The sequence below is a fragment of the Cannabis sativa genome, chromosome 1 (assembly GCF_029168945.1).
Source record: "Cannabis sativa cultivar Pink pepper isolate KNU-18-1 chromosome 1, ASM2916894v1, whole genome shotgun sequence".
In the NCBI taxonomy this organism is placed as follows: Eukaryota; Viridiplantae; Streptophyta; class Magnoliopsida; order Rosales; family Cannabaceae; genus Cannabis; species Cannabis sativa.
This window is the reverse complement of record NC_083601.1, coordinates 43,153,962-43,170,730: the sequence shown is the minus strand read 5'-3', so window position 1 is coordinate 43,170,730 and position 16,769 is coordinate 43,153,962. Positions and strand designations below refer to the sequence as shown.

Below are 16,769 nucleotides of genomic sequence, written 5' to 3'. Positions count from 1 at the left end.
TCCTTCCACTCAGATCTCTAACCCTTGATTCCTTTCTGTAGCAGAGTATAATCAAGATCTGAGCCCGAATCTCCTTCTTCTTCAAGCTTTGATCCTTCACAGTCTTCCAATCTATGATTGAGTTACGCTTCTTGTGTGTGGGCACTTACTCTTTCACTAGGGTCACGAAAAGATGAAGGAAAAGAGGGAGAGAGGTTTCGGCCAAGGTAGAGAGTGAGGGAAGGCTCAGTTTTTCTGAAGAGAGAAATTTCTGTCAGAAAGCTAATGAAAGCATGTTTTGTGAATGAGCCATCACTTTCTATTTATAGGCAACTTACTAGGTTTAGGTTAGGATTTATTTGGCATTAAAATAATGAAAATATTAATTTGAAAAAGCCTTATAAGTGGCCGGCCATATGGTGTTAATGGGCCTCACTTAATTTTGCAATTTTATCAAATTTTATCTCTATTTTCTCAAAAATGCCAATTTTCCAATTCTAACCTTTTAAATGCCAAAACTAATTATTTAATAATTAAAATACATTATTAAATAATATTGTCATTTAATTTAATTATTAATTAGACATATAAAGTCCATTAATAAATAAATAAACCCAGAAAACTCTTTTCCTTACAATTTCACCCCTGAATAGTGAAAATTCATAAAATCAGACATAGTCTAACTTTAGAATTATAATTGATCAATCACGAATCAATTAATGAGTCTTACAAGCAGAATATTCTCAACTAGAATGGGGACCATGGATCTATATGCTGAGCTTCCAATAAGTGAACCAAATTTACCAAGTAAATTCCTACTTATTAATTCTTCGTTGAATCCACTCTTAGAACTTAGAATTGCACTCTCAGACTTATATAGAGCATATTGTATGTTTCACGATACCAATATACTATCTCATTTAACCATTGTTATAATCTTATTGTGATTTAAAGATCCTCTATATAGATGATTTACATCGAGATGGGATTTCTTTACCGTTCTCACCCCTCAATGTATTTTGCCCCTTAAAACACTTAGCTACCTGTAAATGGTGTTTAATGATCTAATAATTAGTCAGTTAAACAAGAGCTCATCCATTTACTTCTATTTGCTAAGCTCGAAGGGAATCATCACTTAACTTCTATACACCAGTAGAAGCTATAGATTCCATATTTATGTTCAGCACTCCCACTCAATCATACTATCATGTTCCCAAAATATACGTATCACCCTGACCCAAAAGTAGGCTTAACTAATAAATCAAAGAACATGAATAGCACTCCTGAGTTGAGCCCAAGCATATCAGGATTTAGATTCTTTTCAATCTTAAGATCAACTACTGATATTGACTTGGAAAGATATGTATAACGGTAAGTTTGTAATATCTTAACTTAGTTGCAATATCGGTCCAGTCCAATGTATACTCCATACATTCGAAACTAGTATACTTTGCTAATGTCCTGGAAAGAACATAACACTTACTCCAAGTGTAAGTACACATCATCGCTGATTATCACATTAGTGTAAATCCAATAACACTGATGAAACAGGGACCAAAACTTTTGATTCATATGATCACAATCACATTCCACTGTGTTGACGATACTGCAATTGTGAATAAACATATGATCTGGATTTAACTGATTTTGTGTGTATGAATGTAATAAACATATTAAACATATTAAACCATTAGCATGTAAAATTCATGCAAACATCAATCACTTCAAATTTCTTATATTGATAACTAATCAGATTGTAAAGAGTTTTATTTAGGGCATAAAACCTAACAAAATCTTCATCTACTGCTGTAGTTTTTTCTCTGTTGTTGTCTGGTTGTTGTATGGTTGATTCTGATGACACTGTTACTGTTTCTAGGAAAAATGCATCAACTTCACCAGATCCCATCGTCTCTGCGTTGAGATAGTTGTTGCTTGGAAGTTGTTGCCGTGTTGTTTCCAGGTTGCTGCAAGTCTTCCTGTGCTGCGTTGTTCTCATACGATTCCATGATCATATTGTTCCACACCATTGTTTGGTTAGGTGGTGCCGTGTTACTGGTTTTGTTCACACACAATGGGTACCTTGTGAAATCAACCTCCTTCGTTAATAGCTTTATGTAGAACAACAGACTTTTGTCATCCTTGATTTGTAGTGGTTGGCCTCCTTCCTTCAGTTGATATTTCAGTTGTAGTTGTGTTGATTCATGGTTGCATTGGAGTTCTTCCATCATTATTCTCATTAGTTCCTCAAAAGTGCACTTGGTCGAAATTAATTCTCCACTTGATTCATAATCAACATAGTTTCTGTTGTCATCCCAATGCCCATTGCTCTGCACCAATATTTGTAATGGTTCCGTTTCCTGAAATAATGTAAATTATTTACTTGGTTCAGTTTTTGTAGTTGCAAACAACTATTTTAATCGGTCAAAACAACCAATAAACAACTCTTTCCAACAATAACTTATGCATCTAACACTTTCATCTGACCGACTATTTATATAGGTTAAATCAACTATCAAACAACTATTTCAAAACTGATCACCAATTAATAACAGTAGATTCATATTTTCCAGTTTGTAGATCCCAAACAACTATTATTCCACTGTAAAATAACTTGTAAACAACAGTTTCAGAATAAAACACTGTAGCAACTATTTATATGCCTTAATGTTTATTTTCATGCAAACCGTTGTTGTTTTTTTTTCAGATTCATCAATATTTCATTATTATTTCAATTTAATCCGGTTTTCATCAATTAATATCAAATTTCTATTCATCTACACTAAAATTTTTTTTCACGTTAATTAAAAAATTTGTTTACCTTCAATTCTCCTTCTGATTCAATCATGGGTGAGTTTCTTTGATTTCCAGCTCTCCTTCTACTCGGTTCTTCTCCTCTGATCGCGATTTCTTTGTTCAATGATTGTTGTTTTTGAGTTTTTTTTGTACATCAATGGAGGTTTCCTGGTTTTTTTTTTTCCTTTTCGTTTTTGATTTTGGATTTTCGGGATTCAGCTTGTTTCCTAGGAGTGCTACATTTTGAATTGAATTTGATTTTGCTGGTTTTTGGAAGAAAAATGGTTGAGATTGGGTTGTTGGGGTTGGACGGCTGGGTCACGAAGAAGGATCGGCTGGTCACGAAGAAGATGGAGTTTCCCTTTCCGTTTTCTCAGCCGGCATTTTTGTAATTAACAACTTTTTAATTTCCATTTTTGTTTATTTCCTTTTTTGGGGTCATAAATGTAAATTTCATCTATTTTTAGTCTATATTAGAAAAAATCTCAATAAAATAATCCATTTTGTGGCTCATTAATGTTAATTAATTGCAAAAGAAAATTAAAATGGAAAGAGAAATAATAGTTGAAATGAGAATTCATAAATCAGTGGAGCAATCACGGCTATCCACCCAATTGAGATTGCATCAAAAAGAATTATCATTTAATGAAAAATCAAATAAAAATTGACCAAACCAATTGGATCAAGAAAAGGTTGCTCAATAGTAATAATCAATATTGATGAGAACAAAGAAACGAATATTAAAAAAGAAAATGAAAGATTAAAGCGCGTCCGCGCAATTACAAAAGGCTAGCTGTAGTTAGTGTAACTTCATTTTGGTAAGTATATTAACATTCATGCAATAAGTTTTTTTTTTTTTTTTGCTAAATCTCAAAAACTTCATTAAACTGAAACTATAAGTTTAGTGAGCACATGGGACTCACTTCCTAAAACCGAAGCAAACCATTCATGCAATAAGTTGATAAATTGGTCTTATCTAATGATAAAAGTAGGTCCGCTTTTTTGTTACCAAACAAAACTAGCACGAATTTAGAAGATACAAGCACGGAAAAATATAAGTTTAGACATAATACGGTACGATGTTATAAATTGATATAATAACATGATAGGATCATTATGAATTTGACAACAATATAGCACAAAAAAGTATAAGCTTAAGCACAATACACTCAAAAAGCATAACACGTATGCACACATAATCTACCTTATAAGTGCAACATGTTAAAAATCTTATAATAATAATAATAATTCAAATATTTATTCAAGTTTAAATAATTCTAATAAGAATTTTATGTAGAACATTATTGAAAAATAATATAAAAATTGCTTAAGTTATAAAAAAAATAACTAACTTTAGTAATTATCTCATCAATTATAAAAATAAAATATAAAAAATTAAAATATGAATTTGAGCCTCGTATATTTTATAGCATGACACAATATAATTTGTAATTTTTTTGGCATGGCAATGGTAAGACACAGTTAGTATATTTCTATAGAATGACACGATACAACCTGTATTTTTTTTATGAAACTACAATTATTTACAACACTAGTCTAATTTAGAAGAGAAATTGAAGAATACCCATTTTTTTATATATTAACTATATTTCCCTCTAAAAAAATTAATTCAAATAACTTTTTTTATGAGTATTGTACCTAAATTATCCTCACACACTAATATAACTACAACATAATTTCAAATATAATAACTTTGTGTTCTTTGTAGATGGATATATAAGTTTGTAGGAAAGTTGGTACAAAATTTTGACAGAGAAAAATAAAAACCACGGTGAAGTGATATGGGTGGAAAGATTGAAAAGATGAAAATATAATAGATTTTGGAAATGAGGTTAAAAATTAAAGACATCAAATTAAAAGAGGTATATAGTATAATTTCTTACTAATCTAGTGTGCGTATGATAGCCCACCACTCCTCTACTCTTTGTCAATTATAATGGAATAGAGAAAACGGTATAAGAAATTCCAAAACAAATAACCGACAGAGAATTACAAATAATTAAAAAATATTAAAACTGTTAATTATTAACAAATCATCCAAATTAAACACATAAATAGTACTGCTTTAAAAAAAGCTACACAGACATAAATGGTACTAGTTTATTTTTAAACACAGAGCACTAGTAAATGATCAACAATAACAGATAAATAAATAAGAAGAGAAATTAAATTAAAAATTCAAACCCAAACCCCAATCACCACAAAACGGCATCGTCTTCGTCTTTGGAACATCAAAATCCGTACTAGAAGAACTGGCATCGGAGAACTTATTCCGAATGTTAATCAACGTAGCCAAGTGATTATCACACTCTTCATACCCCATCTCTTCCACAGGTTTCTCCCACCACGAATTGATATTATTATTCTCTAAAATTGAGGCCAATGTTGCTTGTCTCTCCAGTTGTCTTTTCTTCTCCTCAGCTTCTTCCAACTCAATCATGCCTTTCACCAAAGTACTAGTACTACTACTACTGGGTACTACGGCTCCATTATTAAGATATGAGCCAGCGACGTCGTCTACATTGCCGAAGGAGAAGAGTTTGTTGTTGGGAGAGAAGACAATGACGGCCACCTCCGCCCCACAAAGGATACCGAGTTCGGCCGCTTTCTTGAACAGACCGGAGCGTCGTTTAGAGAAGGTAACTTGCTTGTTACTCTTCTTCTCCAATTTCTTGATGTCTATCTTTCGTCTTCCTTGAGAAGTTCTCTTATTATGAGGTTTGGTTTCTTCAATGGATGCCATTATTGAATATTGAAGAAGTTAAGAAGAAGAAAAGAAATTGAGAGAGCTAATTAAGGATTTATTATGTATGGAAATCTTGAATGTGGTTTCCTTTAATTTTCTTTATTTCTCTTTTCTTTTATATTGAATATACTTCGTAAATGGACCTTCATAAACAAAATCTTAAGCTAAAGATTATTGTTAAAAATCTAAAATTGTAGTAATAAAGACAGAATCAACACAAGTGTCTCTAAAATAGAAATAAACCACACTAACATCCATATTTTTAGCCAAAAAGTGCAAATTAACACAATATCCTTCATATATTTTAAAAATTCAATTATATATTTTCGATTTTATATATTTAATGTAGTTTATAATACATCTTATATATATATTATATATTGTCTTTGGGTGATAATTTTAATGACAGATGATATACCCTTGACATTAAGTGTATTATTTGTAAATATATCATATATGTCCTTATCTTATGCCTTTGAAAGTGAAATTTTAATATTTAATAGTGTAATTTTACTATATCTAATTCTCTTTTGTCTAAAAAAAATAAAATTATAAAATTACATTATCATTTTGGTATAAAATTTGTTTTTTTGTCTTATAATTTATCCCCATTAATTGTCTCAATTCATTTAATCTTACACTAAAATCATGCAACTATTTTTATTAAAAAAAAAAATTGCAAAAAATTATTTAACAAATATCTTACTACTAATATATATATATTATTTTATATTATTTATACTATCATTTTACTTGTATTATATTTAAATATTATACATTTTATCTATATTATATTTATAATATATTACTATTTTTTTTTTTTTTTTCAAATTTACAGTTTGAATTTTTAAAGTGGTTGCAGCTCTAGTTGCAATAAGGGTTTCTGTACGATTTTTTGTTACAATTTAGGTTGCAGCGCTAGTTGAAATAAGAGTTTTTATGTAGAATTTCGTAAAAATATACAAAAAAAAAAATATATATATATATATTTTAAAGTGTAAAATTGAAAAAGATGCTATTTTTAAACATATATTCAGAAAACAAAGTCAAATTTGGAATCAAATAATTTTATTTTGTTCCTCGATACGAAACTAACATTTTTTCAAAAAAAAAAAAAAAAGAGCCATATAATATATATGATGAGTTGGCTGCATATAAAATACTCTACTTTGTGGCTCATTAATGTTAATTGCAAAGAAAATAAAAAAGGAAAGAGAAATAAATGTTGAAATGAGAAAATACATAAATCACCCGCTAACATTGTGTAACAAATAGTTTTTTCTTTCTTCCTGTATCTAAACTGTCATGTCATGGAATAACATTGAACAAGATGATGTTTTCAAAAACATCATATTATAGTTTGCATCACACATTAAAATTGTTATATTGTGTTTTTTGCTGGAAAAGTTTGAAGTCTAACTTCTAACAGGTCAAATCACACAAAAACATTTCTGTTTTGGTTTAAATGTTACACGGTTAGAAATTACTCGAAAACTAATTAATTATTGGTTTTGAAAAATTACTTAATTTTTGGCAATAGAGTGCAATATGGAATTTTCACTAGGCTTGCCGATCCACCCTATTGAGATTGCATCAACAAAATCATCATTTAATGAAAAATCAAATAAAAGTTAACCAAACCAATTTTCTCAAGAAAAGGTTTCTCAATAGTAATAATCAATATGTGAACAAACAAACGAAATAAGAAAGCAAAACGAAAGATTAAAGCACATCCTGTCAATAAGGCTAGCTAGCTAGTTGTAACTTGATTTTGGTAAGTATACTAATATTCAATGCAATAAGCAAATGAATTGGTCTATTCTAGTGTGTCTATGAAAACTAACGATCAAAAAATCAAAGATTTATATACTAATAGTTTATTTTATACACAAAGAACTAGTAACTGATCTAGGAAACCATCCATAATAAGAAGAAGAAAATTAAAAATTCAAACCCAATCCACAAAACGGCGTCGTCTTCGTCATTGGAACATCAAAATCCTTACTAGAACTGGCTTCGGAGATCTTATTCCGAAGGCTAATCAACTTAGTCAATTGATGATCACACTCTTCATACCCCATCTCCTCCACAGGTTTCTCCAACCACGCATTAATATTATTATTATTCTCTAAAATTGAGCCCAATGTTGCTTGTCTCACCACTTGTTTTTTCTTCTTCTCAGCCTCTTCCAACTCAATCATGGCATTCACCAAATTACTAGTACTATTACCATTACCACTACTACTACTCGGTACTGCTACGGCTCCATTATTGAGATATGAGCTTACGACGTCGTCCACAGATGGGTTGCCAAAGGTGAAGAGTTTGCCGTTGGGAGAGAAGACAATGACGGCTACCTCCGACCCACAAAGGACACTGAGCTCGGCGGCTTTCTTGAACAGACCAGAGCGTCGTTTGGAGAAGGTAACTTGTTTGTTACTCTTCTTTTCTAATTTCTTAATTTCGATCTTTTGTCTTCCTTGGGTAGTTCTCTTATTATTATTATTATGAGTTTTGGTTTCTTCAATGGATGCCATATTTGAAAATGAAGAAGAACAAAAGTAATTGAGAGAGCTAAGGCTTTATTATTTGTATGAATTGATTTTATTTTATTTTATTCTCGATCGACTCTAATTATGTTGGTTTCCTCTTATTTTTCTTTCTTTTGAATTGATTTATTTTATTTTCTAATTTTATTATTATGTGCGTGGTTTCTTTTTTTCTTTTATATTTAATTAATATACTTTCTAAATCTTCATTCATAAACAAAATCTTCAGCTTAATTAAGATTATAGTTGAAAATTCTAAAATTGCAGTAAAGGCAAAATCAACACAAGTGTTTCCAAATTAGGAATAAAGCACACTAGCTTCCATATATTTAGCCAAATTAAGTGCAAATTATATAATAGATTCCTCATAATATACTAAAAAATAATTTAATTTCATCGTTTTAATACTTAATGTTAATACATCATATATTAGCTTTTTTTTCTTCATATATATATATATATATATATATATATATATTTAGGATAGTGTATATTTATTCATTTTACATATATATATTTGAATTATTTCACATATACATAAAAACAACAAAAAATATTGAATTTTAAATATTTTTATAATTTTATTTACAAAAAAATATGGTCTTTTAATATATTTTTAAAATTAATTTATTATTAATTTTTTGTTATATATATGTTATGATTTTGATGATATTTGATGTTATTTCCATGTTACTTTTATATAGATTTCTTATTATTTTCGTATTGTTGTTATAAAATATTGTAGAAATATAAAAAAAAAAAATGTGTGTACGTAAAAATGTAAAAAAAAAATTAAAACATAATATTTTATGTAATTTTTTTTAAAATCAAATGTGTCTATTGCAAAACTTCCAATTTATATATGCAGCACCACCATTTGAAGGTATGCCAAAAGGCCTAAAACAATTACAATTGCTCAAACCCTTCTCTATTTAGCTATCATTTGTATTTTGTTATTAGGTATACTTCCTCTAACTTTGTGTTTTACATCATATTTTATTTTTGTGTAACTTTAGCTATTATATACATTTTTTTTAAAGGGAATTCATTCATTGAATTAAACAACATCACAAAGATAAGGCAAGTCAAATCTCAAGGCATGACAAGTGATTAATCCCAATCTAGTACTAGCATTGTTAATCAATGCATAATTGGCTAAAGTATATGCAACTAGATTAGCTTCCCTATAAAGAAAAAATAAACCTTTTACACAATCATATTTAAGGAAATATCTAATCTAATGCAATAATAGATCAACATCTCTACATCTTTCATCGCTAGAATATATTAGATGCATGTATTGCTTTTACAATCAGATTCAATTTAAAATTTTAGAATGTTAGATTTTTTATTTAGGTTTACATTAAATTTTATTGTTTTTATTAAAATTTGAGTTGATTGGATAGTTCTTTACTGTGTTAGCTCTTATTGTTGGTGATTAATAGTTAACGGACTTAACATCAGTGTGTAAAGTCTAGGTAAAGCAAAAGTGTGGGCTTTCCTATAGTTAACTAAAGCCTTTGATGATCATGCCTTGTCCAACTAGGATTATGTACCTAAGTTTCTAACTCTATAAATATATATTGTCTCATCACAATTGTATATTTTTGATAATCAAATAAATAAACTGCTTCTGATTTAGAGATCTGGGGAGGAAGACTTAGTTGATAATATTACACTATCAAATTACGGTAATTACTATGAATCAATCAGGTACGCATATACACCTAATTATTATATATTGTCATGGCCGACTATATTTAGGTGTGCAAACAGTGCTAATGAACGGGGCCCAAAATTTAAAAAGGCCCAATATGATTTTTCTGATTTTTTTTTTAACCCAACCTTCCATCAATGTGTCATGCCAAATAATAATGAAAAAAAGAGTTTTTCTATGATTTTTTTTTCCTTATTTAATGCCTTTTAATTTTTTTTTTCCATAAAATTTGATAATAGTTTGAAGTTGTATTAAAAATAATAACAATTTTAATAAAATTGTTTGAGTTTTTAGGTATTTAATTATGTAAAATATATTTTTGTAATATGATAATATTTAAAAATATTATTTACAAATTATAATTTTTTTTTGTTAGGACCTACTTTTTAAAATTAGAACAGGGCCTCTAAAATATTTGAGACGGCGTATACATTTTGGATTTTATTATTAATTTATCTAACAAACTAATTGTAGCCCATCTCTAATAGCCACAAGTTCAACAAGAAGGGGAGTCCATTCTCTTTTGGCGGCCGCATAATAAACATTTCCAGTAGAGTCTTGAGCAACAGCAGTTGCTAAATCATCTTATTAGATTCTGCATTCCAGCATCATAATTGATAGTGCAGGTGGCTGGCATTTTGTATTTTTAACTTTTGGGACATTGTTTTTGTTGTTGTGGTTTTCAACTTTTCTTTATACTTCGGCAGATATTAATTTATGACACCTCTCCAGTATATCTCCATGCCTTGGACTATACTCACCATGGGTTACTCCATTTCTAACATTTCCGAACCTTCCATGACACCAATAAAATAAAAATAAAAATATTTGTGTTGACCATATTTTTTAAAGTTCTTGTAAAATAATCATTGGATCTGCTGTAAAGACTATTGCTTTATCTGATCCCAAAGACCATTTTGTTTTCATACCAAACTGTTGGCTTTACATCCCCAAAGTGCATATATATTACGATCTTCATCTTGACCTGTGGCACATCTTTTAAACGCTGCCAATATTGTGATCTTCTTATGCACAAGGGTTGCATTTGTTGGAAGCAAAGAATGGCAAACCTTCCAAACAAAGTGTTTAACCTTTGGTGGGATTTTTATCTTCCATAACTTCTTCCACCATTGCTCCATTTCGGCCATATCAAATTACATTTCCTCTTCTTTCATTTCACCTGCCACCCAATAACCACTATTGACTAAATACTCTCCATTAATTTTTGGTGTAATGCCACAATAGGAAGATTAATAATCAACACCACATCTTCTTTATTGAATAGAGTTCGAATAAATTAATCCTCATCTCAGGAGCCATCCCCTATCTTCATATCAATGATAAATATATGTTCAAGGAGAAAAAGTTTATCGTAGATGCGAAATGTCTTTGGTCTTGGCAGCTAATTAAGATCTTCCAATCCTCCTACCTGTACCCTCCCATAATTATCTTCTTTCTCCAAAACCAAGTTGCGCCACACAAATGAGGCCTTTGATCCACACTTTTCCCCCAACAACATCACCATTTGGAAAGTAGCTTGCCTTGAGAACTTTACTACACAATGAGTTGACAAACTTTATGCATCGATCGCCTTATGTGCTTTGTTAACAACGCTTGGTTTTGCAATCTCAAATCTCGGAACCCTAGTCCTCGTTTTTTTTTTGGTTTACACATGCATCGCCATAGTGTATGCTGGTATACATATAGCTTGAAGAATGGCCTTAATGAGAACTTTAATTTTTGCCTCTAACCAAGAACATCGAAGTCTTTCACCCTTTCACTTTATGCCACACCCTCTTCTTGATCACCTGAAATAGCTCTTTCTTCGTTCTACCTACAAAAGATTGAAGTCTTATAGATACTTCCCATAATTGTCAACCGCTTAAACTCCCATGAGAGATGTTAATTTGCTTCGCATAGGCCCTCTTACTTTTTTCCCAAAACACATTTCGATCAGACTTTGGTTAAAAACGGCCTCATTCCATCACCACCAAATCTGGTACACCATGCTGCCAGAGCAGCCTTGATCATCACCTATAGTCTTGGCAATCCCTCACAATAATATGTGATCAATATGTATCAACTCCATAATTAACCAAAATTTCCACCAAACAGTGAAACCTCAACGTGACATGTGACATTCAAAATACACATGGTCTGGGTTTTCTCTTCCACTCAGCAGATACATTAGTTATATTATTAAATCTAAGCAATCTATATACATCTTTCATGAGTAATCTATCAACAACCGAAAGCTATAGTCTAAATCTATTATATGTATTCTATGTTCGTACGTATTCAAAACAAAGTAGAAGAGGAACTAGTATCTTTTTAATCTTGTATAGTCTTACAGAACAGCCTCTCAAGAAAAAGGTCTTACTTTTTTATTATTATTATTAAATCAAAACAATTATTAGATATATATATATATATGGGTGACTATTCAATGGTTACATTTTTATTGTAACCATATGGTTACATTTTTTTTTTTACCTGCAATAGCAGGTTACCAATAGGTAAAAATTCTATTTTTAGAATTAATTAATTATAATTAACTATTTTTTAAGTAATTAAATAAATATTTAACAAAGACCTATTTTAGCAATTAAAATTTTTAAATAATTTTTTTTTATTTATATATAAATCCCTTAATTTAATTATTTTAACAATTAACCTATTTAATTATAATATTTACACTTTTTTTTTCAAAAATTTTAATTTATCAGAACAGGAAAGCCCCGAAGCCTTGGTCACCTCAATTTCCATCCTCCCATACTCTTGTTTCTCCCCAACCCTGACTATCCCACCCAGTTTTTGAAATATTAACTGGAGACCATAGCAGATTCCGAGCACGAACACGCCATTGGACTCGGCCCATTCAATGAAGCCGTCAGGGAAGCTCGGGGAGCCAGGAGTGTGTACGGAATGAGGACCGCCGGATAGGATGACGACTCGAGGCTTGTAGTCAGCAATGGTCTTGAGAGAGCTGGTTCCGGAAAGGCAAAGGGAGAAAACATCGAGAAATCGGATACGGCGAGTGATGAGATGGGTATACTGGGAACCGTAGTCGAGTATCACAACCCTGTCTGATTCCACACTTTTGGGGTCGATGGCCATGGCTGGAGGCTAAAGAAATTCGACTCTGGACCCAACGTAATCAATCATCTTCTTGACGGTGCTGTGAAGGTTTTTCCTATTTTGATTATTCGTTGCCAACACACATAGGTAAGCTCCTCAATCTTGGCCTCTGTTGTGTTTTTAGGTGGATTCTTTTTGAGCTATATGCATATTATTTCAATTCCTCTGTTTGGATTGAAAATTAGTAATGATGATATTGATGGTTACGATAAAATTTTTAGCTTAGCTTTTTAATCTTCTGTTTGATATCTTTTAGTTGGTTGTGAATTTTGATGAGCTAGTTCGATAAAGTTCTCTCTTTTTCCCCTTTATTTCTTCGATTGGGCAAGATTCTTAGAGCATATTATTTTTGTCAAATCTTGGTTTCGTTAACTGATGGAACAATTGTGTGCGGCTAAAAAATAACAGACACTACGTTAGATGTACAGGAATGATTGATATATAATTATGATTGTAAATAATAGTGTGCCATGAATCCAATCTGTGGATTTCGAATTTGTTATATTGATGTAACTCAAACTTAAGATTCTAAGAGAAAAAAGATGAGAGAGACATTCAAGATTAGTACTAATAAGATTAGTAGTGATGTTGATACCAGAAGCACCATTTAGTTTAAGAAATTGCAACCTTGTGAGGTTCCCAAGCTGAGAAAAAGGAATGAACGTGATCATATAATTGAATTCAAAGTTGAGATATGTGAGTCTACTTAAAGAACCGATAAACTCAGGAATTCTAGTAAAGTCATTATTACTAAAATCGAGGTACCTCAAATGTTGTAATTCAAGCAAAGAAGGACCAATTTCACCACCCAGATAATGAAGATCAAGAGTGATAATATGATGAGTTAAGTTATGACAGCTGATACCTCTCCATGCACAACAATTTGGGCTATTACTTGTCCACGAGGATAGAAGATTGTCATCATCGAGAAAGCCTTTCTTCAAGTCGAGAAGAGCTTGTCTCTCCTTCTCTATGCAATTACTACTACTCAAATCGGTGATGGGGTTCATTATAGCAATATAGTTATCATTGTCACTACACAGGAGGAAGCATAACTTTCAGTGTTTGGAAACCAGTTATAGGTACTAAACTAATATTGTTTTAAGGTCTAATGGATCTTACAACGTGTTTTATCAATTACCATTCTCGTTTTCTATTTGTGTTTGCTTACCCCAGAGTATGTTCATATGAATCTTTTTGTGAGGGGGTTCGGGAATTGGGATGAAACCAAGATTAGAACCTTAGATATCAATTTTACACACTTAGATTAAAATATTTTAAATGACCAGGTGCAATAAGTCAATTAAGGTTAGAGACTCACCAAACAATAGGATAATTTAGATATTCTTCTACTAAAAACAAAAAGAAGCAAGTATATATGAGTAAGGAGGCCACAACGAGACTTTTACCAATCTGAAATGACCAAAATAATTCTTTCACTATTATAACTCTTCCCATGGGAAATTAACAATGTAAACCATAAAATTTCTAGAAGGAAACACATAATATCATTCATGAAAAAATAAGGTGCTTGTTAAAGTAAGTTTATGTATATATTTTTATAGAGAGAAAAAACAATACTATTTACTTACTCAGAGTAGGAAATTCAACTCATTTCTCATGCAATAATTGTTGGTTTGATAAGATATAATTTACTTACTCAGAGTAGGAAATTCAACTCATTTCTCATGTCTTGAAAAAGTCTTATCGAATTTGAGTCCTTAGCAGTTGACAGTGGCTCAACTCCAAATACACAACTTCAGATATAGTGTAATGGTTGTTTTTCTAGGTATAATTTACTCATGAGTAGGCAGAGGTTTTGTGGAAGGGTCATGACTTATTTATCATGTTTTGGAAAATCCATTAGCCATTTTGAATTCTTCGTCAATTGGTTAGTTCAATAGTATATTACTCATTGTCTGCAATGCAAAGTATGTACCTTTGTCTTTTTAGAATTTCAAATGTTTTTTAAAGAGGTAAAAATGTGCTTCTTACTACTCTCTCAGGTGAAAGAAGATACTGATCTCTTTATCATTGATGAAGTTGGAAAGATGGAGTTGTACAGTTCATCTTTTTTCCCTGATGTTCTTAAAGTTCTGGAATCAAATATACCAATCTTAGCTTCTGTTCTAATTCCAAAATTTGGACGTGATATACCTGGAGGTATACTATAATAAACGAATCTGGTTATTATCTAGCCATGACTACGAATGCAAATGAGTTTTGGTGCTGAAAGTTAAAAGCTCTTTCTAGTGATATATAATTGTATGCTTTTATTCTTTGCCATGTGCAATGATTTTGCTAATGATAGTGAGATTGAATTTCTGCAGTTGCTAGATTGAAGAATCATCCTGGTGCAACAATCTTTACACTCACTGAGAGTAACAGAGATGTAATGAAAGAGCAGATATCCTCTCTTTTGGCTGATTCTACCGAGAAAAATATAGACCTTTAAGAGTTGATTGGATTTGCAATATTTTAAGTTATCATTTTCCTCACTTGGGTCGAGTTTGGTATGCGAGGCTAGTTTTAGCGAGCAGTCAATGGATTTAGAATCGGCTATTCTTTCCTTATGACCGTTTCCTTCTCTATATTTGCTCTTTACAGTTTCTAATAGAAAAATACTGGACTTACCATTAACTTATGAAAGAAACTACTGTCGTATACTTGATTTAACACATGTTGTTCTTTCAAATTGTTTGTAGCACACCCACACACCCTTTTTGACATTTACATGAAAAATGTTATATGCCAAAGAATCGGAGTATTTGAAATAAATAAACAAACAAAAGCCAACTGAAATGTATTTCGACTCATGATGAGTTGGACTCAAATGGGGACTACGAGCTTCGTCTGCCTTGTTCAGTTTGTAGCATTTGTTTGGCCAAAGATGAGAAGGACTTAGCTGTATCTTGCATGTCTGTAGTTTTCTGGTTTATATCCTGACAACCAATTCATCACACAGTAAGTTGATTTGATTATGATTTATGATATTCAAAAGTATATAAGTTCATAATCTAACATCTGTAGGGGTTTACTTTACAAGGTCGATGTTAGAAATAATTGGTTTATGACGAGATGTAGTCCACCATTTTTCACAATCATGTAAATTTGATTAGCAGAGATTAGAAAGAAGTACCTGCAACTTTCTAACATTCTCTTGCAGCTTGCGTTCAGCAATTTTCGCATCACTTGTTTCCTGTCACCAAATACAAATGAATGAATTGCAATTCTTACATATTGTTATGGGATTATAAACATCATGATATATCCCAACACAAAAACAAACCAACAAACGAAAATTTAACAATAAGATCATAAACATCATGATATACAAACCAAAGATTGTTTGGAGCTTGAGCCAACAGAGGCCAATGAGGTAAAAGGTTGAGATTAATTTAATGAAAGAAATAAAGAAAAAAATCTAATAAACTAGTAGTCACACATGGAAAAATCAAGTTCATAATTTTTATTTCTATGACAATTAATTAAAATCCAGACATAAATAAGCACAACAACACTTTCGGGAACTAAATAATATTGGTATGGTTTGTTTCTTCCACTAGTTGCATTTCTCATGCATTTCATTAAGGAATTAAAACAAACACTTAATGGGCACACAAATTCTGTCCACCTTTTCTGTCCACTTTGTAATCTCACTTAGTCCCATTACAAACAACTCAATGCAAAGCAAACACATTTAAAAAAAAAAAAAGATAATAAGTGGTGATTGTGAAAATCAAATCGAGAAAACACATAACTCACCAATAATGGATTACAAGACAACACCTGAATTTTCGTTGTGACTGAACATTGAGAAGGCGAT

The 16,769-nt window shown here is 31.0% G+C and overlaps 5 protein-coding genes across 5 annotated transcripts; 1 reads left to right on the top strand and 4 right to left on the bottom strand.

Moving 5' to 3' along the window:
- Positions 1-1,871: 1,871 nt before the first annotated feature.
- Positions 1,872-3,250, bottom strand: LOC133034706 (uncharacterized). Its single transcript, XM_061110048.1, has 2 exons — positions 2,798-3,250; positions 1,872-2,336 (listed from the first exon to the last, which is right to left on the bottom strand). Exons 1-2 carry the CDS (start codon positions 2,822-2,824, stop codon positions 1,872-1,874), a joined length of 492 nt encoding a protein of 163 aa, XP_060966031.1. The 5' UTR covers positions 2,825-3,250.
- A 1,539-nt stretch (positions 3,251-4,789) lies between these two features.
- Positions 4,790-5,819, bottom strand: LOC115704552 (agamous-like MADS-box protein AGL62). Its single transcript, XM_030631753.2, has one exon. It carries the CDS (start codon positions 5,534-5,536, stop codon positions 4,964-4,966), a length of 573 nt encoding a protein of 190 aa, XP_030487613.2. The 5' UTR covers positions 5,537-5,819; the 3' UTR covers positions 4,790-4,963.
- Positions 5,820-6,648: 829 nt separating this feature from the next.
- LOC115704551 (agamous-like MADS-box protein AGL61) lies at positions 6,649-8,076 on the bottom strand. Its single transcript, XM_030631752.2, has one exon. It carries the CDS (start codon positions 8,074-8,076, stop codon positions 7,480-7,482), a length of 597 nt encoding a protein of 198 aa, XP_030487612.2. The 3' UTR covers positions 6,649-7,479.
- A 3,498-nt stretch (positions 8,077-11,574) lies between these two features.
- Positions 11,575-12,922, bottom strand: LOC133034700 (uncharacterized). The gene is made up of 2 exons (XM_061110032.1): positions 12,535-12,922; positions 11,575-11,639 (listed from the first exon to the last, which is right to left on the bottom strand). The coding sequence occupies exons 1-2, from the start codon at positions 12,920-12,922 to the stop codon at positions 11,575-11,577; spliced, it is 453 nt and encodes a 150-aa protein (XP_060966015.1).
- Positions 12,923-14,673: 1,751 nt separating this feature from the next.
- Positions 14,674-15,398, top strand: LOC133034699 (uncharacterized). Its single transcript, XM_061110025.1, has 2 exons — positions 14,674-15,106; positions 15,274-15,398. The coding sequence occupies exons 1-2, from the start codon at positions 14,905-14,907 to the stop codon at positions 15,396-15,398; spliced, it is 327 nt and encodes a 108-aa protein (XP_060966008.1). The 5' UTR covers positions 14,674-14,904.
- The last annotated feature ends 1,371 nt before the right edge of the window (positions 15,399-16,769 follow it).